Raw genomic sequence first — 25232 nt, 5'->3', positions numbered from 1 at the left:
AGAGCAAGACCCTGTCTCAGAAGAAAATAAAAAATAAGGCCGGTTGCAGTGGCTCACGCCTGTAATCCCAGCATTTTGGGAGACCAAGGCAGGTGGATCATTTGAGGTCAGGAGTTCGAGACCAGCCTGGCCAACACGGTGAAACCCCGTTTCTACTACAAATACAAAAATTAGCCAGGCGTGGTGGCAGGTGCCTGTAATCCCAGCTACTTGGGAGGCTGAAGCAGGAGAATTGCTTGAACCTGGGAGGCAGAGGTTGCAGTGAGCCGAGATTATGCCACTGCACTCCAGCCTGGGCAACAGAGTGAGACTCCCATCTCCAAAATAATAATAATAAAATAAAAAATAAATTCATCATGAGTTCACACCAATATTTTCCATTCAAATTCAGGACTGCAGAGGGTCTGGGGTTTGTATGTGTGTTTTAATCAGTTTCATTAAGATACAATTTACATACAATAAATTTACCTCTTTTAAATGTACAAATTAACGAGTATTGATAAATGTATAACCATCTCTACACAGGCAATGTAGAAAATTTGCATCACCCCATAAAGTCCTCTTATGCTTTTTTTGAGACTGCCTCAGTAGTAACCACTTCTAAATTTAGCAAAGAACTGCACACCTGGATTGTATTTTGACAGAACTTCCTTCTAACCCAATTGCTTTTAATAATTTTTTAATGATAAATTTTTACCAAAAATTTTATAGAATTTATTTACAAAATTTCATAAGTTGTATTTCACTTACTGGTGTGGTATTATGCTAAGGAAACAGGTCTGGAGTCATGAAATCCTTAGGTGTCTAATTTTTCTAACCTCTAAGTTTCTGTGCTACTGCAGATCTCAGTTACTGTCTCTGATGGTGGGTGTGTGCTGTGGAAGAGTCAGAGATAAGGCACTAGTCCGTTTCCTTCCAGGACAGTTAAGGAGAAAGAAGGAAATGAGCTCCAGGCATCACAAATCCACTGTTGATCATTCGTCTGGTCAGGTCTCCCCTTTAAATCCTTGGGAAGAAGCAACACTGAGAAAAAGACAACTTCTTTAGGTCATGATTCTCCATCCCTGAGAGCAGAAGAGGCAGAAAGCCAAAAGGTCGACCACACATGTTTGCAACTCCTCATCCCAGCAAGATTTCTGTGCTGCCCTGGTGTTACCCTGCAGATGCCACCTTTTCCCAGTTTTCTACTGGTTTATTGGTCTTTCTCTTAATGATTTGTAAAAGCTCATAATATTATGAAACTTCATACAGTATCTGAGACCTGGGCTCAAAATACAGTCATGCATCGCTTAACGGTGGAGGTCACTGTTTGAACATCATAGCGTGTACTCACACAAACTTAGATAGCATAGTCTGCTACATGCCTAGGGTGTATGGGATAGTCTATTCCTCCCAGGGATAAACCTGTACAGCATGCTACTGAACACTAGGCAGTTGTAGCACAATGGTAAATATTTGTGTATCTAAATGTGTCTAAACATAGAAAAGGGTAGAGTCAAAACATGGTATTATAGTTTTATGGGACCCCTGTTTTATATTTGCTCCATGAATGACTGAAATGTTATTACGCAACACATCATGGTGTTTTCTCCCTAGTTATTTATTTATTTATTTATTTTTTGAGATGGAGTCTTGCTCTGTCGCCCAGGATGGATTGCAGTGGCACTATCTTGCCTCATCGCAACCTCCACCTCCCAGGTTCAAGCAATTCTCATGCCTCAGTCTCCCCAGTAGCAGGGACTACAGGTGTGCACCACCACACCCACCTAATTTTTGTATTTTTAGTAGAGACAGGGTTTCACCGTGTTGGCCAGGCTGGTCTCAAACTCCCGACCTCAGGTGATCACCTGCCTCGTGGGATTACAGATGGAAGCCACTGCAGCCGCTCCCTAGTTATTCTTTGGATTTAGTTTATGATTTCTAAATGTAATTTTTAAATGTCTCATCTAATTAAATGTTTTATCTAATTAAATTTAACAATCTTTTATGTCTTCTGGGTTGTGAGTCATATCCCCACCTCAAGATTATTTTTAAATCCCCCGCATACTCTTCTAGCACTTCTGTGACCACATCTATCTGAATTAATTTTGTTGTAAAGAATGAGGTAGGGGACCAGCTTTTTTAATGTGGTTCTCAAGTTTTTACAATATATTGAATAATCCATCTTTTCCCCATTGATTTAAGATGCCATATTTATCCTATACTAAGTTACTGTATATATTTAGAACTATATGCCGACTTTTCGTTCCATTGTTCTACTTGTTCAATTATGTACCAATACCTCATATACCAATACTATGTTTTTTTTGTTTTTTGTTTTTTTTTTTTTTGACACAGGGTCTTGCTCTGTCACCCTAGCTGGACTGCAGTGGTGCAATCTGGGCTCACTGCAGCCTCTGCTTCCTAGGCTCAAGTGATCCTCACACCTCAGCCTCCTGAGTAGCTAGGACTATAGGCGTGCACCACCCCACCTGGCCAATTTTGTTTTTTGTGTTGTTTTTTCAAGTAGAGATGGGGTTTCATTATGTTGCCCAGGCTGGTCATAACCTCCTGTGCTCAAGTGATCCATCAACCTTGGCCTCCCAAAGTGATGGGATTACAGGCGTCAGCCACCATGCCCAGCCCCCATTTTTTAAATCATGATAAATTTATAATGTTCCTGAACCTTATGCAACTCTCTCATTTATGTTTTCTCACATGCTTGTTGAATCCTACACACTTTTTCTGTATTCAGTTTCCTTCTTCATAAAGTACATCATTTAGTTCCTAGTTCTTTCGGTGAGAATGTGTGATTAGATAACCTGCTGAGTCTCTGCTTTAAAATGTATATTACCCTCACTCTTGATTGATATTTTGGCTAGTGTGGTAGATATTTTAATGGGCTCTTTCATGCCACATCTTAACCCTCCTCCTATTTGGTGGGGTCAGAAACCTAAAAAATTACAGTCACCGTATTCCTGGGATCAGGGATGTGAGTATCTTCCGCCAATGAGGTGCCCAGGCTGGGGTTTGGAAAGCAAAAGGTTGTGGCTGAGAAGCAAGTGTCCGCAGTGGCAAAGCTCTCCTCCACGGTGGGCTCATTTCTGGGTGTGAGGCAGCTGTGGCAGAGGCAACAACACAACAGTCACAACAGTAGTTTTCTGGTCTCCAGACTGTAAGAAAATCTATGGATAGAGAGTATTAAAATTGAATTTAGCAAGGACGCAGGACACAGAATCAACCAAAAAGATTATTTCTACATATCAACAACATAAAATCAAAATACGATTTATGAGTTCAAGACCAGCCTAGCCAACATGGTGAAACCCCGTCTCTACCAAAAAATACAAAATTTAGTTGGGCGTCGTGGTGCGCACCTGTAGTCCCAGCTACTCTTGGGAAGCTGAGATGGGAGATTCGCTTGAACCTGGAAGGCAGAGGTTGCAATGAGCCGAGATCACACCACTGCACTCTCCAACCTGGGTGACAGAGCGAGACTCTGTCTCAAAAAAAAAAAAAAGATTCTACCACCTGGCCAAGGCCTGTGTGTGCCAACATATGTTCTTGTACCCGCCTGGATGTCCCCTGGCCTCACACAGTCATGAATCCTGCCCACAGGCCTGAACACTCACACAATCTACCTCCTTGTCCATAACCATTGCCCAAATGCCCAGCCCTCCTCTGCATGCATTTTTCAGATGCAGTCACGCACTGCCTAGCAACGTTTCAGTCAACCACGAACCAAGTATGTGACAGTGGCCCCTAAAATCATACCATATTTTTACTACACCTTTTCTATGTTTAGATACAAAAATACCATTGTGCTGCAATTGCCTCCAGTATTCAGTACAGTAACGTGGCTTCAGGTGTGTAGACTAGAAGCAATAGGTTACCCTATAGCCAGGTGTGGAGTAGTGGATACCATCTGGGTTTGTGTAAATACACTGGCGTGCACACAGTGGAATTGCCTAATGACACACATTTGTCAGAACCTATCTCTGTCATTAAGCAATGCATGACGGTGCTTCCTTCTGCCTGTTTGGGTGATCTCTCTCCCACTTTCCTCCCATTGGCTTTGCCACTTGACAAAGGAGCATCTTCAGTGAGCATCTGTGGGCGCCAGGTGCCTGCATCCTTGCTGATCTTGCTAATTCTGATCTGATGACTTTTCTGATCCGATAAGCCCACAATATCCACGTGTCCATCCTGGAATGTTAACAAGGTGGTGGTTGGAAGTGTGGGCTTGGCCCGGCGTGGTGGCTCATACCTGTAATCTCAACACTTCGGGAGGCTAAGATGGGAGGATTACTTGAGTCCAGTAGCTTAAGCCTGGGCTTAAGGCTGAGGTGGGAGGATTGCTTGAGCCCAGCCTGGCCAACATGGCAAAACCCCGTCTCTACAAAAATACAAAAATTAGCCAGGTTTAGTGGCATACATCTGTGGTCCCAGGTACTCAGGAGGCTGAGGTGGGAGAATTACTTGAGCCAGGAGGGTCAAGACTGCAGTGAGCTGTGATCCCATCACTGTACTCCAGCCTGGGCAAGAGAATGAGCCCGTCTCAAAAAAAAAAAAAAAAAAAAAGGAAGAAGAAAAGAAGAGTGGGCTCTGGTGTCACTCAGATCTGAGTTCCTTTCCTGTTTCCAACAGGTGTTAGCTGAATGAACTTGTGAGTCAGTTTCTTTTTGTATGAAAAGAGGGAAATAAGAGTACCTGCCCCAGGCCAGGCACGGTGGCTCACACCTGTAATCCCAGCACTTTGGTAGGCTGAGGCAGGTGGATCTCCTGAGATCAGGAGTTTGAGACCAGCCCGGCCAACATGGTGAAACTCCATCTCTACTAAAAATACAAAATTAGCCAGGTGTGGTATCATGTCCCAGCTGCTCAGGAGGCTGAGGCAAGAGAATCACCTGAACTTGGGAGGCAGAGGTTGCAGTGAGCCAAGATCGCGCCATTTCACTCCAGCCTGGGGAACAAGAGCAAAACTCTGTCTCAAGAAAGAAAGAAAAAGAAAAAGAGTGCCTGCCCCAAAGAGGTATTGTGGGGCTATAGAGGTATTATAGGTAAACAAAGCACTTAATAATAGTACCTGGAACATGCTATAAGCTCAATACATATATTATTGTTGTCATTTTTAATTAATTAATGTATTTATTTACCTACTGAGACAGGGCCTCACTCTCTTGCCTAGGCTGGAGTGCAGTGGTACAGTCACAGTTCACTGCAGCCTTGACCTCCCAGGCTCAAGCAGTCCTCCCAGCTCAGCCTCCTGAGTAGCCGGGCCTACAGACATGCTAATTTTAGTGGCAGTGATGCCTGTCTAATTTTTGTATTGTTTGTAGAGACAGGATTTTGCCAGGTTGCCCAGGCTAGTCTTGAATTCCTGGGCTCAAGCAATCCTTCTGCCTTGGCCTCCCAGGGTATTGGGATTATAGGCGTAAGCCACCACACCCAGCCCTATTGTTGCCATTGTTGTAGTTGTTGTGATAGAGGAAATGTTGGGAGGTGGTGTATCAGCCACCTCTGTGTCCTGCGTCATATCCCTGGGCCTTCCCTCTGACCCAGCTGCATCTGAGGGTCTACTCACTTTGCACTGATAGCTTCTTGCTTTAACTGCATAATACACACGTTCACTTTCTGTCCTGGGGTGTTTGCAGTGCCTGGGGTGAGACACTGAGGGAAGCCTGCTTGGAATACCCACATGCTAGTCTAGAAGTGGGGACGTGTCACTTCCTGGGATGATCCTCAACCAATGAGAGTTGGACACCAATGGATAAATACCTCTCACTATCAATCCTCAAGTGGACTATACTGAGAAGAGGCTCTTGGACTCTTCAGAAGATTCCAGTGGGCTCACGTCCAGCTGCCCACCACAGTGCCCAACTCAGCAAAACACCCCTGTACTGGCTTTTCCTGTGGTGCACTGGGCCTGCTTCCCAGGGCCACCTCCTACATAAATGATTTGCACAGAAGGCCTTATTTCAGGCTCTGCTTTCAGGTCTAGTCCAGGATAAAACAAGGGACCAGAAGGCCCTAGAAAGCAGCCTCAGGGAACAAAATTAACCCCTAGGAATGGATGGCAACAAGGACTCCCTTGCTGGTGATAGGTAGGCAGTGAGAACCCTTAGCACACCATAGCTCCACAATTCCTAAGACCTTCCCTTGCCATATGGAATGAGGTTTAGAAAGAAAAGAGGCACTAGTGGACGCCAGCATTCCAGCACTTGAAAGGTTTGGGGCAATGCTAATTATGTGGATTGTGAAGCTAGTTGGCTTCTCTTAGCTGCCTTAGAAGCTTTGCAAGGAGAAAATGAGAGGCTACCAGTTCAGGGCAAGCTGTGAAACCCCGAGGATAGGGTTTAAGCCACCCTCATTTATCACAGCCAGTCGGAAGACTGTGCTGAAAGCCAATTCCAGGATCTGATCAAAAGGGTGGGGCAACCAAGGAGGAGATGGAATGAGCACATCTAGCATTTCTGCTCTGCTAACGTCTGACACTGACAGGGGCTGAGTGGGCCTTGGGATGTGGACATTTGAGAATATGAAACTCCCAAAGCCCGCAAGCTCTCTTGAGAAGGAGAACAGCCCCTCTTCTTAGAAGACCTCACATGAGGCAGGTGCCTCACGATATTTTTTAAATTATTGTGGTAAGTTACACATAACATAAAATTTACCATTTTAACCAATTTTAGGTGTGTAATTCAATGGGATTAAAAACATTCATTCATATTGACCGGCACAATAGCTCACACCTGTAATCCCAGCACTTTGGGAGGCCGAGGCAGGCAAATCACTTGAGGTCAGCAGTTTGAGACCAGCCTGGCCAACATGGTGAAACCTCGTCTCTACTAAAAATACAAAAATTAACTGGGTGTGGTGGTGGGTGCCTGTTATCCCAGCTACTCGGGAGGCTGAGGCACAAGAATCGCTTGAACCTGGGAGGCAGAGGTTGCAGTGGGCCTAGGTCATACCACTACACTCCAGCCTGGGTGACAGAGAGAGACTCTGTCTCAAAAAACACCAAAAACAAAACTCATATTATTGTGTAACCATCACCACTTTCCATCTTTTTTCCAGAACTTTTTGTCTTCCCAAACTGAAACGCTGTACCCGTTAGCCAGTCACTCCTAATTGTCCCCGGACCCCAGCCCCTGGGAACCACCATTTTATTTGCTTCACTACATTTTGCTTGTCTTCTTTAAGATCCATCCCTGTCTCCTTTATAGCTTAATAACCAGGGTCGGGTCTCAGCGGAGCCTGACGGGGGAAGGGCAGTTCCTGATGTGAGCGGCAATTGCTGAGCCACACAAAGACTGCAGCGTCTGCGGGTGCGCTCCTCCAGGAGCCAGGGGAGCCCACAGCAGCGTTGGTCTGAGCGGGCTAAGGCAGTGAATGTGGATATAAGACTATATCGGGAAATGGAGGGCCAGGCAAGGTGGCTCACACCTGTAATCCCAGTACTTTGAGAGGCTGAGGTGGGCGGATCACTTGAGGTCAGGAGTTGAAGACCAGCCTGGCCAACATGGCGAAACCCTGTCTCTACTAAAAATACAAAAATTAGCTGGGGATGGTGGCACATGCCTGTAATGCCAGCTACTTGAGAGGCTGAGGCAGGCAAATTGCTTGAACCTGGGAGGCGGAGGTCGCAGTGAGCCAAGATGGCACCATTGCACTCCAACCTGGGCGACAGAGCCAGACTCTGTCTCTAAAAAAAAAAAGGAAATGGAGGTTTAGTGTCGTGTCAAGGACACCTGGAACTGGTCCTAAACATGCATGATGGGTCTCCTTGAAGCTTGGATCCCACAAGTCTCTACAGCTGAGTGGTCTAATACGGGATCCACAGCAAACCAGAGGCAATGCTACATTCTGAGGGAAATAGGGTAGTTGTACTTGTTAAAATGATAGGATTTTTGGATATGCTGGGTTAAATAAAATATATTATTCCAATTCATTTCGCCTGTTTCTCTTCTTTTCTCCTTTTCTTCCTTCCTTCCTTTTCTTTTCTTTTTTTTTTTTTTTTTTCTTCTTTTCTTTCATTTCTTTTTTTAACACAGGTCTCACTCTGTTGCCCAGGCTGGAGTGCTCTGGTGCAATCTCGGCTCACTGCAACCTCCACCTCCTGGGTTTGAGCGATTCTTTATGCCCAGCTAATTTTTTTGTATTTTTAGTAGAGATGGGGTTTCACCATGTTGGCCAAGCTGCTCTTGAACTCCTGACCTCAAGTGATCCACCCACCTCAGCCTCCCAACGTGCTGGGATTATAGGCGTGAGCCACCATGCCCGGCCATCTTTTCATTTTTTTATTGTGTCTACTAGAAAGAGTGAAAAGTGTGCCCATGTGGCTGACATTATATTTCTATTGGACAGTGGTGACCAGTGGAAAATATCATGGAGATGCCAGACAGGTGTGAGCAGAATATTGAAGAGTCAGAAGGCTCAGAGAAGGATGCATGTTTCAGATGAATTTATTCTGGGAGACGCTTTCTTTACTAAAGCAATTCAGGGCCGGGCACAGTGGCTCACGCTTGTAATTCCAGCACTTTGGGACGCCGAGGTAGGCTGATCATCTGAGGTCAAGAGTTCCAGACCAGCCTGGCCACTATGGTGAAACCCCATCTCTACTAAAAACACAAAAATTAGCCGGGTGTGGTGGTGGGTGCCTGTAATCCCAGCTACTCGGGAGGCTGAGGCATGAGAATCGCTTGAACCAGGGAAGTGGAGATTGAATTGAGCTGAGATCATGCCACTGGACTCCAGCCTGGGCAACTCTCAAATTTTTTTGAGAATCCATCCCCCCCCAAAAAAAAAGAGAGAGAGAGAACATAAAAGGCCATGTGAAGACAGAGGCAGAAGTTGAAGTGAGGCAACCACAAGCAATGTTTGGAGCCCCAGAAGCTGGAAGAGGCAAGGAGGCTCCCCCCGAGAAATTCTGGATGGAGCACAGCTCTACAGACACCTTGGTTTTGGACTTCCAGCCTCCAGAACTGTGAAATGGTTGCTCTAAGCCACCAATTTGTGGTCATTTGTGGCAGCAGCCCTAGGGGACTAAAACATTCTCCCTCCCCACAACTCAACTCCGTAGACTCTCTCTCTGGAACGTGACTGGGAAAGGCAGCACAACAAGGCACACCTTTGGCATTAGCTAAATCTGGAGGGTTAGCTAAATCATGAACGTCAATGAACATCTTTTTTTTTTTTTTTTTTTTTTTTTTTTGAGATGGAGTCTCATCTTGTCGCCCAGGCTGTAGTGCAGGGGCACGATCTTGGCTCACTGCAACCTCTGCCTCCCAGGCTCAAGTGATTCTCCTGCCTAAACCTCCTGAGTAGCTGGGACTACACACACGCACCACCACACCCAGCTAATTTTTGTATCTTTAGTAGAGACCGAGTTTTTGCCATGTTGGCCAGGCTGGTCTCGAACTCCTGACCTCAAGTGATCCACCTGCCTCAGCCTCAAGTTTGCTTTTTGTTCATGGAAATCAGCTTCATAAAAAGCATCTTACCCTGAGAGGTAGTTTGTTTCTGTAAATTTCAGAAATTGAGTTCAGAATAGACATATCCAGGTTTATAAGAATCACAGGCTTCTGAAATATAAGAGGGAAAATAATTTACTTAGGATATGTGACAGGCAAGGCTGTTTTCAAAAATCCTATTTCTAGTAGCTGGGTGGCCTGACAGAACCAGGTATTAACTAATTTTTTCCTGGACTGTGTTAAATAATTTATTATTGAAAATGTTAGCTGGGCATAATGCCTCATGCCTGTAATCCCAACATTTTGGGAGGCTGAGGCAGGAAGATTGGTCGAGCTCAGGAGTTCGAGACCAGCTTGGGCAATATAGCAAGATACCTGTCTTTACCAAAAAAAAAAAAAATTAGACGTGATGGTGCACACCTGTAGTCCCGCCACTCGGGAGCTTGAAGTGGGTTGATTGCTTCAGCCCAAGATGTGGAGGGTGCAGTGAGCTGAAACTGTGCCATTGCACTCTGGCCTGGGTGAAAGAGTGAGAGTCTCAAAAGAAAAGAAGGCAGGAAAGAAAGAAAGAAAGAAAAAGGAAAGAAAGAAAAAAGAAAAGAAAAGAAAGAAAGAAAGAGAAAGAAAGAAAGAAAAAGAAAGAGAGAGAGAGAAAGAGAAAGGGAAAGGGAAAGGAAAGGAAAGGGAGAAAGAAAGAAAGAAAGAAAGAAAGAAAGAAAGAAAGAAAGAAAGAAAGAAAGAAAGAAAGAAAGAAAGAAAGAAAGAAAGAAAGAAAGAAAGAAAGAAAGAAGAAAGAAAAAGGAAGGAAGGATGGAAGGAAGGAAGGAGGGAGGGAAGGAGGGAGGAAAGGAAGGAAATGTTTGAGTAATGATCCTGTATCCTCCTCTCTGGGTTTTTTCTATGACATTCCCCGACCACATCTTTCCCTCTTCCCCACCCTCCATCGCCTGATGAGATTTTTTTAGGAGCTGGGGTGCTGGTTGCCACTGGTTCCTTACGGTGTGCCTGCATTGCTCGAATCCACCCCATTCTCAGGCTCCTGAAGCCCCTGAGTATGGTGACATCACAGGGACTACCTGTCTCTAGTCACCAGCACCTCTTATCTCTTATCCCAAGATGTGGCTCACCTTGCTGTCTTGGTGCCCCCTCCCAGAACACAGGGCTGGCATACTGTAGCTCCTGGGTATGTTTGGCCTCTGGGCAAAAGATAAGGAATAGGAGTTATTGGGCCAATTATCTGAATTTCTAAGCACATGAGGGCAGTGGGATAGACTCTGCAGAACATGCTCACCATCTTGGGCTGTGGAAACACACGGTCTGGATCCCACTTCTGGGACAGATCCCTCCTCTGTAAAATGAGAATGACATAAATTGGGGGTTGGTAGTGTTTGTGTTAGAAAAGGTGGGTAAATTACTCAGCACTGCATCTGGAATGTGGTCGTGTTGGCTGGGATTGTTCCATTGTCAGCTGATGATAGGGTTTGGCTGTGTCCTCACCCAAATCACATCTTGAACTGTAGTCCCCACAAACCCCACGTGTCATGGGAGGGACCAGGTGGAGATAATTAAATCATGGGGGTGGTTTCTGTCACACTGTTCTAGTGATAGTGAGTTAGTTCTCATAAGATCTGATGGTTTTATAAGGTTTTTCCCCCTTCCCTTGGCTCTCATTCTTCTCTCTCCTGCTGCCTTGTGAAGAAGGATGTGTTTGCTTCCCCTTCCACCATGATTGTAAGTTTCCTGAGGCCTCCCAAGCCCTGCGGAACTGTGAGTCAATTAAACCTCTTTCCTTTATAAATTACCCCATCTCAGGTATGTCCTTATAATAGCAAGAGAATGGACTAATACATCAGCCAAGGCGTTGGGTCTTGTTTACTGCAAAGCAATGTGCAGTGCCTGCTTTGAGAGGTGACCATGAAAGACTGTGAAACACAGTGCAGATCATTCTGAACAGATGTGAAAAGTCTTCAAGATATGTTGTTATATGAAAAAAAAAAAATCAAGGTGTAGAAAGTCATACCTACAATATGCTACAATCACTACTATTTCTTTATTATACACATAGAATATCTGTGGAAGGATTAAAAAAAAAAAAAAAAAAACAGTTTTTACCCCTAGAAAGTAGGGACTGGGCATCAATAGACATTGAACTCTATCCCTTTTGCTCCACCCCCCACTCCCGTATGTCTGCCAACCTTAACAAAATCAAAAGACAAAAACCTGAAACCACCCAAAACACGCAACAAAGTTCTCTTACTTGCTTGTTTTTCATGGATATTTGCATAGATTCCAACTTCCACAGCTGTGTCTCCACAGTCCCTGGGCACATTATTTCTCATAGCTTTTCCTACATAAATCGGTACAGAATCATTAAATTAAACCAATTCAGCCACATTTCTCTCATCTCCTCAGCCAAGGAGCAGAACTCCCCAAAGTTCTGAAACAAGGAGTGACTTGTTCCAATGGCCCAAACTGTTGTCTAACAAAAGAATACTATAGACTCAGCAGGGAGTCTAGACATGGCTTCACCAAGCCAGGGGCTGTTCTGATTTATTTTCCTGGCATTCAGAGGAACAGGCTTTACCTATCAGATTATGCCTGCACTAGCCAGACTTATTTTCTTTCCTTCGCTGAAGAGAATATTCTGTGGAAGCTTTGTAATATCTTCAAGAGAGTGTAAATGGCCTACTGAATTCTTTTTTTTTTTTTTAAGACAGAGTCTCGATCTGTGGCCCAGGCTGGAGTGCCATGGTACAATCTCCCCTCACCGCAACCTCCGCCTCCTGGTTTCAAGCAATTCTCCTGCCTCAGCCTCCCAAGTAGCTGGGATTACAGGCATGTGCCACCATGCCCAGCTAATTTTTTGTATTTTTAGTAGAGGTGGGGCTTCACCGTGTTGGCCAGGCTGGTCTCAAACTCCTGACTTCAGGTGATCAAAATGCTGGGATTATAAGCATGAGCCACTGTGCCCGGCCAGCCTCGCTGAATTCTATTGTTAGCTCCAGCCAGTAATAAAAAATATTAATGCCACTTTTGCAATAACCTGGACTTTTTATAGGAAGGAGAAACATGTTTTTAAGACATATGAGATGTGGGCCAGGGTGCAGTGGCTCACGCCTGTAATCCCAGTGCTTTGGGAAGCTGAGGTGGGAGGATCACTTGAAGCCAGGAATTCAAGGCCAGCCTGGGGAACATAGTGAGACATTGTCTCTAAAAAGAATTTTGTAATTAAAAAAAAAAAAAAATACTGTAATCCCAGCACTTTGGGAGGCTGAGGCAGGAGGATGATTTGAGTCCAGGAGTTCAAGACTAGCCTGGGCAACATGGTGAAACCTACAAAAAAAAAAAAAAAAAAAAATTAGCCAGGCATGGTGTGTGCCTGTGGTCCCAGCTACTCAGGTAACTAAGGCAGGAGGAGGCCTGGGAGGTCAAGGTTGCAGTGAGCCATGATTGCACCACTGCACTCCAGCCTTGGGTGATGGAAGTGAGATCCTGTCTCAAAAAAAAAATATATATATATATACACACACACACACACACACATATATACATATACATATATATATACATGTATGGGATTACAGCCCCAGCTATAATCCCAGCTTCAGCACTTTGTGTGGCCGAGATAGGCAGATCACGAGGTCAGGAGTTCAAGACCAGCCTGGCCAACATAGTGAAACCCCGTCTCTACTAAAAATCAAAAATTAGCCGAGCGTGGTGGCGGGCACCAGTAATCGCAGCTACTTGGGATGCTGAGGCAGGAGAATCGCGTGAACCCGGGAGATGGAGGTTGCAGTGAGCGGAGATTGTGCCACTGCACTTCAGCCTGGGCAACAGAGTGAGGCCCCATCTCTTAAAAAATGAAATGAAATAAAATAAAATCTTAAAGATGCATCAGATGTATAACTCGTGACCTCTGTGTTCAAGTTGTATGTCAGCTGAGTCCCTGACTTCACTGAGCTGTGACTCTCTGGAGATGGTTCTCAATTGGTTCTCTTGCCAGTTCTGACAATATCTCCATGGCCCATTCCACAAGTCAGAACACTGAGGCTCAGAAGCAACAGCCTGAGGGGCTTGTCCAACAGCCCTCAGCTTGCTGATGGGCACCAGTGCTGGGACACAAACTGTCTTTTGTGTAAATCTTCATATCCTTCCGCACTCATGTGTCAAATGAAAAAAACGCTTTGAAGTCTTAACCAGCAGTGGCCATAAAACATGAGGAATGAAAAGCAGTAAGTGGGCTAAGTACAGTGGCTCATGCCTGTAATCCCAGCACTTTGGGAGGCTGAGGTGGGAGGATCTCCTGAGTCCAGGAGTTCAAGATCAGCCTAGGAAACATAGTGAGATCCCCGTCTCTAAAAAACACTTTTTTAAAAAAAAGCTGTAACTGATTCTTCTAATAACATTGACAAGTTTTCTGCTGTATGAAGCACTTAAGGTGGGGAAGAGAGAAATGATGCTTTTTTGTTTCTGTTTTTGTTTTTTTTTTTTTTTTGAGTCTGGTGTGTTTAATAAGGTTTTTTTAAAAAAAAAATCTTATAGTAGAATAGATTATACTTTTACATTGAAAATCTAGAAAGCATAGAAATGTAGAAAGAATATATATATATATATATATATATATATATTAGGTTGGTGCAAAAGTAATTATGGGCCAGGCATAATGGCTCACGTCTGTAATCCCAGTACTCTGGGAGGCTGAGGTGGGCAGATCACCTGAGGTCAGGAGTTCAAGACCAACCTGATCAACATGGTGAAACCCTGTCTTTACTAAAAATACATGGTGATGGGTGCCTGTAATCCCAGCTACTCAGGAGGCTGAGGCAGGAGAATCGCTTGAACCAGGGCGACAGAGGCTGCTGTGAGCTGAGACTGCACCACTGCACTCCAGCCTGGGCAACAGAGCAAGACTCCATTTCAAAAAAAAAAAAAAAGTAATTGCGGGTTTTGCCATAAAAGTAATGGCAAAAATTGCAATTATTTATGCACCAACCTAATATTTTTAATACTTCCAGCCCCAAACAATTGTAAACCTTTTGAAGGTGTCTTTTGTGCTAATGGGATGACGCTTGCTTGTCCTCATGCACTGAGCCTCCCATACGTATGTGGCAGACCTAGAGTCGCGCGAGGCAAAGCTCTTGCTTGAGGTACTTGCGGTCAGGAGCAGCCGCACCACTTGCAGTGCCCAGGGCGAAACGAACACTGTTCACATGCCTTAAACTTGTGTTTAATTAAGAACACAAGTTCTTTGCCCAGCACAGTGGCTCACGCCTGTAATCCCAACACTTTGGGAGGCCGAACGGGGAGGATTGCTTGAGCCCAAGAGTTCAAGACCAGCCTGGGCAACATAGTGAGGCCCCGTCTCTATTTAATATAGAATAAAAAAATAAGAGAGAGAGAGAAAAAAAAAAGAAAAAAGGAACACAAGTTCTTAAAGTCATGACCAAGTACGTCTTTCATAAGAAGTTATACAAAGAAGAGAAAAGGGCCTCTTGTTTAAAAACATTAATAATTGCACACCCATGTTCCTAGCATTATTAAACAATAGACAAAAGGTAGAAGCAACCCGGGCATCCATGGGGGATAAATGGATAAACAAGGTGTGGTGTACTTATGTACAATGGGGCATTCTTCAGCCTTATCAAGGAAGGAAATTCTGACACATACGACAACATGGATGAAGCTTGAGGACATTAATTGAAGTGAAATAAGCCAGTTATGAAAGGACAAATGCTTCCACTTCTATGAGGTGCCTGGAGGAGTCAAACTAATAGAGATAGAAAGCAGAATAGTGGTTGGCAGAGCCTGGGGGAAGAAGGGATGGGGAGCAAGTGTGTAATGGGGACAGAGTTTCAGTTTGGGAAGATGAAAAAGTTCTGGACGTGGATGGTGGAGAAGGGTGCATGACAATGGGAACGTGCTTAATGCCACCAAACTATGCATTTAAGCATGGTTTAAAGTGGCCAATTTAGGATTATGTATATTTTACCACCATTAACAATTTTTAAAAGAGTACAAAAAATTATTAAGAATTTCAAGATGTGGCCGGGAGCAGTGGCTCATGCCTGTAATCCCAGCACTTTGGGAAGCTGAGGTGCGTGGATCACCTGAGGTCGGGAGTTCGAGACCAGCCTGGCTCACATGGTGAAACCCTGTCTCTACTAAAAATACAAAAAAATTAGCTGGATGTGGTGGCAGACACCTGTAATCCCAGCTTCTTGGGAGGCTGAGGCAGGAGAATTGCTTGAACCCAGGAGGCGGAAGCTGCAGTGAGCTGAGATCGTACCACTGCACTCCAGCCTGGGCAACAAGAGCAAAACTCTGTCTCAAAAATAAACAAACAAACAAATAAATAAATACCAAATGTGGAGTTCTTCCTGGCACAGGGCCCTGTGTGACTGCACAGGCTACACGTCTGTGAAGCCAGCTCTGCTCGCCCTCAATCAGAAAAGGCTTTCCCTGGAGAAAGAATTACCCTCTGCATGAACTGTTCAGGGAGTCTATTCCATTCCCACTCCCCTTTCTCGTCTTTTCCTCCTGTTTTCATTTTCTCCCTATTCTATTTCTAATCCCCTTTTCTCTTTCTCCTCACCCTCTGCCCTGCTGTCTGTATCCCAAACCCATGGGAAAACGGTGGCAAAGCGACTAAAAGAACTTACTTGCTTTGTATTTGGGCAGTATCCAAAAAGCCAGAATTAGGATTATCACCAGTAGCAGCAGCAGTAATAACCCCGGAAGCAGTAGCTTCAGACAGATAGGACAGCTGTCTCCGCCTGGAAGAAGACAGCATCCACTGGTGACCATAGCATTTTCTTTGCCAATGACGTTAAGCCAGTAAGTGTTTTAGAAAATATGATGTCTCCCAAGTTAACCAATGTACTATGCACCCAGGTTCCCAAATGGTCATGACATCTGCCACTTATGGGACTTATTAGTCAATAAAGTTCTTGACCGGGTGTGGTGGCTCACACCTGTAATCCCAGCATTTTCGGAGATCAAGGACGGAGGATCGCCTGAGGCCAGGAGTTTGAGACCAGCCTGGGCAACATAGTGAGGCCCTTGTTTCTACAAAATAAATAAATACATAAAAATTAGCCAGGTGTGATGGCATGTGCCTATGATCCCAGCTACTCAGGAGGCTGAGGCAGGGGGAATCGCTTGACCCCAGGAGGTGGAGGCTACAGTGAGCTACAACCGTGCCACTGCACTCCAGCCTGAGTGACAGAACCAGACCCTGTCTCAATAAATAAATAAGTTAAGAAATAAATAAAAATAGCCCAGGCGCAGTGGCTCACACCTGTAATCCTAGCACTTTGGGAGGCCAAGGCGGGTAGATCACCCGAGGTCAGGAGTTCGAGGCCAGCCTGGCCAACATGGTGAAACCCCGTCTCTACCCAAAATACAAAAATTAGCTGGGCCTGGTGGCATGTGCCTGTAGTTCCAGCTACTTGGGAGGCTGAGGCATGAGAAACACTTGAACCCGGGAGACAGAGGTTGCAGTGAGCCGAGATCATGCCATTGCACTCCAGGCGGGGTGAGTGAGACTCCATCTCAAAATAAATAGAAACATAAATAAATAATAAAATAAGTAAAAATAATAAAGTTTAAAAAGTCATGAGCAAGCACATCTTCCACAGTGGTCATCCAAAGAAGAGAAAAGCAATGTTTCTGGGGTCATAAGCACCAGAAAAGCCTGGGTGTTTGGGCAAGGCCCTGAGCCCTGGCAGCATGTTTCGTGTCATCCAAACAGCTGCCAGTTTTTGAGTTTTAGCTGCAGGCCAGGCACTGTGTTAGGTACTTAGCCTGTGTTGTCTTACTTATCCTGTTGGCATCATTCCCATTTTATAGATGAGGTGAGTAAGGCTCAGGGAGGTGAAATGACTTTCCTAAGGTCACACAGCCAGTGAATGGAAGGGCTGTGACTCATAGCCAAATGCCTGACTCCAGCAGGCTGCCTCACTTGTTAGACCATCCTCACTGAATACCAGCGCGTAGGTTCTGTTCTGAGGATGTGGCTGGCTGGAGTGGTCAGTGTCCAAGCATGCCTTGTGCCTTTGCTAACCTAGTTTTTCTTTTCTTTCTTTTTCTTTTTTCTTTGAGACAGGGTCTCGCTCTGTTGTGCAGGCTGGAGTGCAGGGCACGATGATCACAGCTCACTGCAGCCTCCACCTCTCAGGCTCAAGCAATCCTCCTACCTCATCCTCCAAGTAGCTGAGACCACAGGCATGCACCAACACACCCGGCTAATTTTTTTTATTTTCTGTAGAGACAGGGGTTTTGCCATGTTGCCCAGGCTGGTCTCAAACTCCTGGGCTCAAGTAATCTGCCAGTCACAACCTTCCAAAGTGCTGGGATTACAGGTGTGAGTCACTGCACACGACCTAGTTTTCCTTCTATCCGTGTACCTTGACAAATGCACCCTCAGAAGGACCTGGAAGGTCAGGTTTGAATCTGGAATTCTCAGACTTTCCAGAGTTTGGCATCAGGGCGTGGCAGCATGGACCGAACCCACTGAAGTCCCGGGCTGCCCCACTTCCCACCTGGGCTCTGACCTGCACCCTAAGGGGCCTTGCATGCATGTGGACGCCCCAGCCCACATGTGCAAACACCATCCACACCCCCCATAAACAGCTCCCTTGGCTCAGGTCTCGGGATGCTCATACCCTCACTGTGGGCCACCCTCGGGAGGATGAGCTGGGGGAGAGACTGGTACAGGCCCTGGAAATGGGTTCTGATCTGAACCCATTGGGCAGGGGATCTGGGTCCAGGTACCCAGAGTGTGGAGCAGAAAAGTGGGAGTATAGGGTCCGGGTGGGTGCATCCCCATGGCTCCCTGAACCCCTCAGCCTAGGGGAAGGTACATAGCCCGGAGGTACCAGACCAGAGCCCTCCAAACACAGAGCTTGGCCAGGGGCGCCTCTTGCCCTGAACCAAGGGTGGTGCAGGAGTCTGGACTCACCATTGTTAGCAGTGGAGCAACAAACAGCCAAGCAGGAAGGCATGGGTATTAGAAATCAGTACAAGATGGCCAGGTGCAGTGGCTCACACCTGTTATCCCAGCACTTTGGGAGGCCGAGGTGGGCAGATCACTTGAGGCTAGGAGTTTGAGACCAGCCTGGCCAACATGGTGAAAATCCATCTCTACTGAAAATACAGAAATTAACCAAGCGTGGTGATGGGTGCCTGTAGTCCCAGCTACTCAGGAGGTTGAGGCACGAGAATCTCTAGAACCTGCGAGGCAGAGGTTGCAATGAGCCAAGGTTGCAATGAGCCGAGATTGCAGCACTGCACTCCAGCCTGGGCAACAGAGTGACATTCTGTCTCAAAGAAAAAGAAAAAGAAAAAGAAAGAAATAAAGAAAGAAATGCATACAAGATGACAAAAAAAAAAAAAAAAAAAAAAAACAAAGAAAACTGACCTGGCAGTTCTAAGAGAGGTGCAAATTGGAAGGGGAAGGCAGAAAGTTTCACCACAACTCCCCCTCCTGCTCCAGCTTCTAGGCTTTTTTATGGTTCTTTTATGGCAGAAAGCAACGCCATGAGAGTTTGCGTGGACTCTATCATAGGGACCCTCCATGTGGAAGCAGGTGACCGCGGTGGGAAATGGGCAGGCAGAGGAGCAGCTGCAGTTTCTGGAAGTGAGTTCAGACCTGGCTGAAAGAACTCAGGTCGCTCTTACCTGTTGAGGGCATGGTGACAGTTTGACTGTATGCTGCGTAGTCGGGCAATCTGTTTTTAGCTTCACACCTATACTCTTCCTCTTCTCCAGGATTCTTCCTGGTTAACTTAAATTCAGCAGACTCCCTGTCGTACTTGGAAATAGCTGGTGATATGGCAATATGCTTTTCAAAGAAAGTGTAATTGATGGGCAGCGAGCCATTGACTGAGAGGCAATGTAATGTTATATGTCGGTCTGTTTCTGTTTGAATGACCGTAATGTTCAGTACTGGGGCAGTCACCGGGTCTGGAAGAATGAAAGTGAACATGAAAAGGATAAACAGACTGGGCACGCTCACTCAGACCACAAATACGGGTGGAACCCTTACTCCATTCCAGGCTGTGGAACCCAGATGAAGGACCCCCTTCCTGAGAAGTCAAGAAGCTCACTGCCCACTGGGAAAGGCCAATGGGCACGTGGCCAACCCCGTGCAGTGTGGGGTTAGCCGAGGTTCTCAGCCCAGTGCTGAGAAAGCCAGAGAGTGGAGGGTATCTCTCTGCTTTGAGGAATCGGGGTACAAGGTTGCCCTTCCTAGAATTCACAATCTATTTATTGTTAATAATGAATATAATTTTGCCAATGATCCAGTTCTAAGTATGAAGTTGAGAAGTGGTTTTTTATGTTTATTTTTTATAGACATAGGGTCTTACCATGTTGGCCAGGTTGGTCTTGAACTCCTGGCCTCAAGTGATCCTCCCACCTTGAATTCCCAAAGTGCTGGGGTTACAGGCAGAAGCCACCACACCCAGCCCAAGATGTGCTTTTATTCTCATTCCTTGTAAATTTACAGTGGGATTTTTTAATCCAAAAATATCATTTTTTTTTCAATGTATTTATTTATTCAGAGACAGGGTCTTGCTCTGTCAACCATGCTGGAGTGAAGTGGCACAATTATAGCTCACTGTAACCTCAAACTCCCAGGCTCAAGTGATCCTCCTGCCTCAGCCTCCCCTGGAGCTGGGACTACAGGTGCACACTGCTGGCTAATTTTTAAATGTTTTGTAGAGACAGGGTCTTGCTATGCTGCCCGAGCTGGTCTCAAACTCTTGGCTTCAAGTGATTTTCCCACCTCAGCCTCCCAAAGTGCTGGGATTTCAGGTGTGAGCCACCACGCCCAGCCCCAAAAATATTGTTTTCTCTAACTGTACTTTTATTTATAGAACTCAGCTGCACAATTATCTTTCACTTTCTCCGAAGAGCAGGAGTAACCCTGCTAGCTAGATTCAAGAGAAACTCTCAACAGGAAACGGGTCTGCTGCACTCTGTTAGATCATAGCCTATTCTATAACATAACAGAAAAACCCAGCTATACATTTTATTATATAATGTATTAATAAGACAGTATTATAGGAAAGGAAGAAAAGTTGTTAAGTATCTACCATGTGCCAGGCATGCCATTCACATGATCTCATTTGACCTTCACGACAGTCCTGCAGTGTGGATAGTATCATACCCATTCCACAGATGAACCAACTGTGCTTCAGAGAGACTGAGAAATTTGCCCAACGTCACACAGCTAGTAAATGGCTGAGTCAGCACTGACTTCAAGAGTCCATACTTAAAAACAATTATTTTTTTAAAATGTACTTTCTTTTTTGTTTTGAGACGGAGTCTCACTCTGTTGTCCAGGCTGGAATGCAGTGGCATGATCTCGGCTCGTTGCAACCTTTACCTCCCAGGTTCAAGCAACTCTCCTGCCTCAGCCTCCCAAGTAGCTGGGGATTACAGGTGCCCACCACCATGCCTGGCTAATTTTTGTATTTTTAGTACAGACAGGGTTTCACCATGTTGGCCAGACTGGTCTTGAACTACTGACCTCAAGTGATCTGCCCCCACTCAACCTCCCAAAGTGCTGGGATTATAGGTGTGAGCCACTGCAGCCGGCCTGTGTTCTCTTTAAACATTTGATGAGTGAGCACTTTGGGAGGCCGAGGCGGGCTGTTTACGAGGTCAGGAGATTGAACCATCCTGGCTAACACAGTGAAACCCTGCCTCCAGTAAAAATACAAAAAAAAAAAAAAAAAAAAAAAAATTAGCCAGGAGTGGTAGCAGGTGCCTATAGTCCCAGCTACTAGGGAGGCTGCAAGAGAATGGCATGAACTCGGGAGGCAGAGCTTGCAGTGAGCTGAGATGGCGCCACTGCACTCCAGCCTGGGCAACAGAGCAACACTCTGTCTCAAAGAAAATAAAAAATAAAAAATTGATGAGTGAATCAGTGGTTAATGAATTTGTGTTTATGGCTCATAGTTTCAACCTTGACTGGGTTGGAGACAACACTGTGTTTTAGGTCTCATTAAAAACCCCAGTAGTACAATTGCTTGCATGGGGTAGGTACTCAGTAGTGCCTATTGATCTGCCCTAACTGAAGATAATACAGTTTTATAATCTACCAAGATAGTTTTATTACCACACTGTGTAATTACCCTAACAAATTGCAGGAAGGTCGTGCACAGAAAACATATGAACTGATGGGCTTATCGCCCAGCGCAGCAGGAGTCTGACCACTAGAGAATACCATCAGCTATGCTCCTGCCCTCACATATCCATCGTATTCCAGTACCATGTTTGCAGGGATTTTCCCCCTCCTTCTTCCTTTTCCTTTCACAAGGAATATACTCAGTTTATGTCCAAAGATCATTGGGATTTTTTTTTTTTTTCTTGAGACAGGGTCTCTCTCTGTCACCCAGGCTGGTGTGCAGTGGTGCAATCACAGCTCACTGCAGCCTTGAACTCCTGGGCTGAGGCAATCCTCCCAACTCAGCCTCCAGAGTAGTTGGCACTATAGACATGCCACCATGCTCAGCTACATATATATATTTTTTAACTTTTTGTAGTCACATAGTCTCCATATAATGCCCAGGCTGGTCTCAAACTCCCGGGCTCAGGTGATCCTCCCGCCTCAGTCTCCCAAAGTGCTGAGATTACACCTGTGAGCCACTGCACCTGGCCAAGATAATTGGTTCTAACCTGGAGTCCGTAGCATCCTCTAAAACCTTATGCAGATATTTGTATCTGCAGTTTTATGAATATTTCTCTGGAGAAGGTATTCATTGCTATCATTAGATTATTAAGACAGTTATAACCTAAAAAGCTGAGAATCACTGAGCTACAGCAATGTCACCCAGTAGAACTTTCTGTGATGTTGGGAATGGTCTACATCTGTGTTGTCCAGTGTGGCGGCCACCAGCTACAGGTGTGGCTACCAAAGCCTTGAAATATAACTAATGAGACTGTGGAGTGAAATTTTTTATTTCATCTAATTTTAATTAACTTGATTTCAATTATGGCATGTGCTTGTAATCCCAGCTATTCAGGATGCTGAGGTGGGAGGATCTCTTAAGAACAGGAGTTTGAGGCTGCGGTGGACTTTGATTTCCTGTGAGTAGCCTCTGCACTCCAGCCTGGGTGACATAGGCTATTAAATTAATAAATTTTGGCCAGGAGCGGTGGCACATGCCTGTAATCCCAGCACCTTGGGAGGCTGAGGTGGGTGAATCACTTGAGGTCAGGAGTTCAAGACCAGCCTGGTCAACATGGTGAAACCCCATCTCTATTAAAAATACAAAAATTAGCTGGGCGTGATGGTGCGTGCCTGTAATCCCAGCCACTTGGGAGGCTGAGGTGGGAGAATTACTTGAACTGAAAGGCAGAGGTTGCAGTGAGCTAAGATCATGCCACTGCACTCCAGCCTGGGTGACAGGGCGAGACTCCATTTCAAAAGAAAGGAAAGAAAGAAAGAAAGAAAGAAAGAAAGAAAGAAAGAAAGAAAGAAAGAAAGAAAGAAAGAAAGAAAGAAAGGAAGGAAGGAAGGAAGGAAGGAAGGAAGGAAGGAAGGAAGGAAGGAAGGAAGGAAGGAAGGAAGGAAGGAAGGAAGGAAGAAAGAAAGAAAGAAAGAAAGAGAGAGAAAGGAGGGAGGGAGGGGAGAGGGGGGGGAGAGAGAGAGAGAGAGAGAGAGAGAAAGATAATAAAACAAAATAAACAAATTTAAACAGTATCATACTGGATAGCATAGACATAGAGGGCCACTCAAGAGTTCTCAGGAAGTCAGGGTCCCTGTGCTTTGAAGACTCCAGGTGTAACATACATATGTTACCTAGAAGACTTTCTCCTCTCCCAGGAGTCCATTATCAAGGTCACCTTCACAGATGAGGCCCTTAATGCTAGGCAGGAACAGGCTTGGGATGGGAAAATGGGACAGAAAAACATAGAAGCAGTGAGTGCTAGCAGAGGGGCCAAGCTCTGAGCATGGTGGCATGTCTATAGTGCCAAAACTAAGGAAGCGGTGGGAAAGGTCTGGGGCTTTGAAGACCCTCTTCATGGGGCCCAAGACTTCAGAAAAAAAAAAAAAAGTGATTTTTGCCCACACAATGGGAATCACAGAATAAAGTTCCTAGAAAAGACCTCAACAATTATTGTTGAGATATAAGACTATTGCCTAAAGATATAAGACAATATATTACCTGACATGGTCAAAAGTCTTTGAAAGAGAAGGTGAAATGGAATTAAGAATAGAGAACTCACTGGGCGCAGTGGCTCATCCCTGTAATCCCAGCACTTTGGGAGGCTGAGGCGGGCGGATCACCTGAGGTCAGGAGTTCAAGACCAGCCTGACTAACACGGTGAAACCTCGTCTTAAGTAAAAATACAAAAATTAGCCAGGTGTGGTGATGGGTGCCTGTAATCCCAGCTACTTGGGAGGCTGAGGCAGGAGAATGCCTTGAACCCGGGAGGCGGAGGTTGCAGTGGACCAAGATTGTACCACTGTACTCCAGCCTGGGCAACAGAGTGAGACTCTGTTTCAAAAAGAGAATACAGATCTCAAAAATTCAAAAATTAAAAATACTTCCTGTTGACCGGGTCTAAAAATAAATAAAAAATAAAAAAAGAATAAAGATTGCAGTAACATACTTTCCAGGTTGTTAAGTGTTCACAAGGGTCATGGAGAGCCCCTCACAGAACCAGAAAAGACCCTATAAATTATAGGGGCTCCAAGGAACAGGTGCTCTACTTACCGACAATTGTGAAGTTGAAGTCACGGCTGTATTTTGAGCAGCTGCAAACTTGGGCTTTGCATTTGTAGGGGCCTGATTCATGGGCTTCTGTGATGCTTAGGTTAAAAATTGCAGGTTCACCTTTTCCAGTCTGGGTTCCCAGGTGTGTCTTATGTCGAAACAATGAATAGGTGATCTGCAGTGATTTGTTCTTATGGGAGCAAAACATAGATACACTTTGACCCTTCATAACCACATTAGTCTTGGAGTCCAAACATGGAGAAGGGAATTCTGAAAAACAAAATGACACAAGAAAAAGTCCTTGTTAAGATCCTGGCTGGGCAAGGTGGCTCACGTCTGTAATCCCAGCACTTTGGGAGGCCAAGGCAGGTGGATCACTTGAGGCCATGAGTTCGAGACCAGCCTGGGCAACATGGCAAAACCCTGTCTCTACTAAAAATACAAAAATTAGCCAGCATGGTGGCGGGCACCTGTAATCCCAGCTACTCAGGAGGCCGAGGCAGGAGAATTGCTTGAACCCGGGAGGTGGAGGTCTCAGTGAGCCAAGATCATGCCACTGCACTCCAGCCTGGGCGACAGAGTGATACTATTTCAAAAAATAAAAATAAGGCCGGGCGCGGTGGCTCAAGCCTGTAATCCCAGCACTTTGGGAGGCCGAGACGGGCGGATCACGAGGTCAGGAGATTGAGACCATCCTGGCTAACACGGTGAAACCCCGTCTCTACTAAAATAATACAAAAAACGGGCCGGGCGCGGTGGCTCAAGCCTGTAATCCCAGCACTTTGGGAGGCCGAGATGGGCGGATCATGAGGTCAGGAGATCGAGACCATCCTGGCTAATACTGTGAAACCCTATCTCTACTAAAAAATACAAAAAAAAGCTAGCCGGGCGAGGTGGCGGGCGCCTGTAATCCCAGCTACTCCGGAGGCTGAGGCAGGAGAATGGCGTAAACCCAGGAGGCGGAGTTTGCAGTGAGCTGAGATCCGGCCACTGCACTCCAGCCCGGGGACAGAGCGAGACTCCGTCTCAAAAAAAAAAAAAAAAAAAAAAAAAA

At 45.5% G+C, this 25232-nt stretch overlaps 1 protein-coding gene across 11 annotated transcripts in view; it reads right to left on the bottom strand.

Moving 5' to 3' along the window:
• Positions 1-405: 405 nt before the first annotated feature.
• Positions 406-25232, bottom strand: part of MILR1 (mast cell immunoglobulin like receptor 1) — a 28462-nt gene continuing 3635 nt past the window's right edge. The window contains exons 3-11 of one of the 11 annotated variants that reach the window (XR_002731585.1): positions 24179-24448; positions 19128-19412; positions 16109-16222; positions 11707-11796; positions 10741-10797; positions 10577-10645; positions 9870-9966; positions 9480-9560; positions 3096-3164 (exon numbers count right to left, since the gene is read on the bottom strand). Coding sequence is in view for 10 of the 11 variants with exons in the window: in XM_023212044.1 (XP_023067812.1) it covers positions 987-1023; positions 2951-3164; positions 10577-10645; positions 10741-10797; positions 11707-11796; positions 16109-16222; positions 19128-19412; positions 24179-24448 (1136 nt within the window). In the remaining variant the exon portion in view is untranslated. Of the gene's footprint in view, positions 1065-2950; positions 3165-9479; positions 9561-9869; positions 9967-10576; positions 10646-10740; positions 10798-11706; positions 11797-16108; positions 16223-19127; positions 19413-24178; positions 24449-25232 lie in introns of those variants that run through there. The other 10 variants (XM_023212044.1, XM_023212046.1, XM_023212045.2 and 7 more) reach the window with 10 other exon arrangements.

This window comes from Piliocolobus tephrosceles, chromosome 16 (assembly GCF_002776525.5).
Source record: "Piliocolobus tephrosceles isolate RC106 chromosome 16, ASM277652v3, whole genome shotgun sequence".
Lineage (NCBI taxonomy): Eukaryota > Metazoa > Chordata > Mammalia > Primates > Cercopithecidae > Piliocolobus > Piliocolobus tephrosceles.
This window is presented reverse-complemented; position numbering and strand designations above follow the sequence as displayed.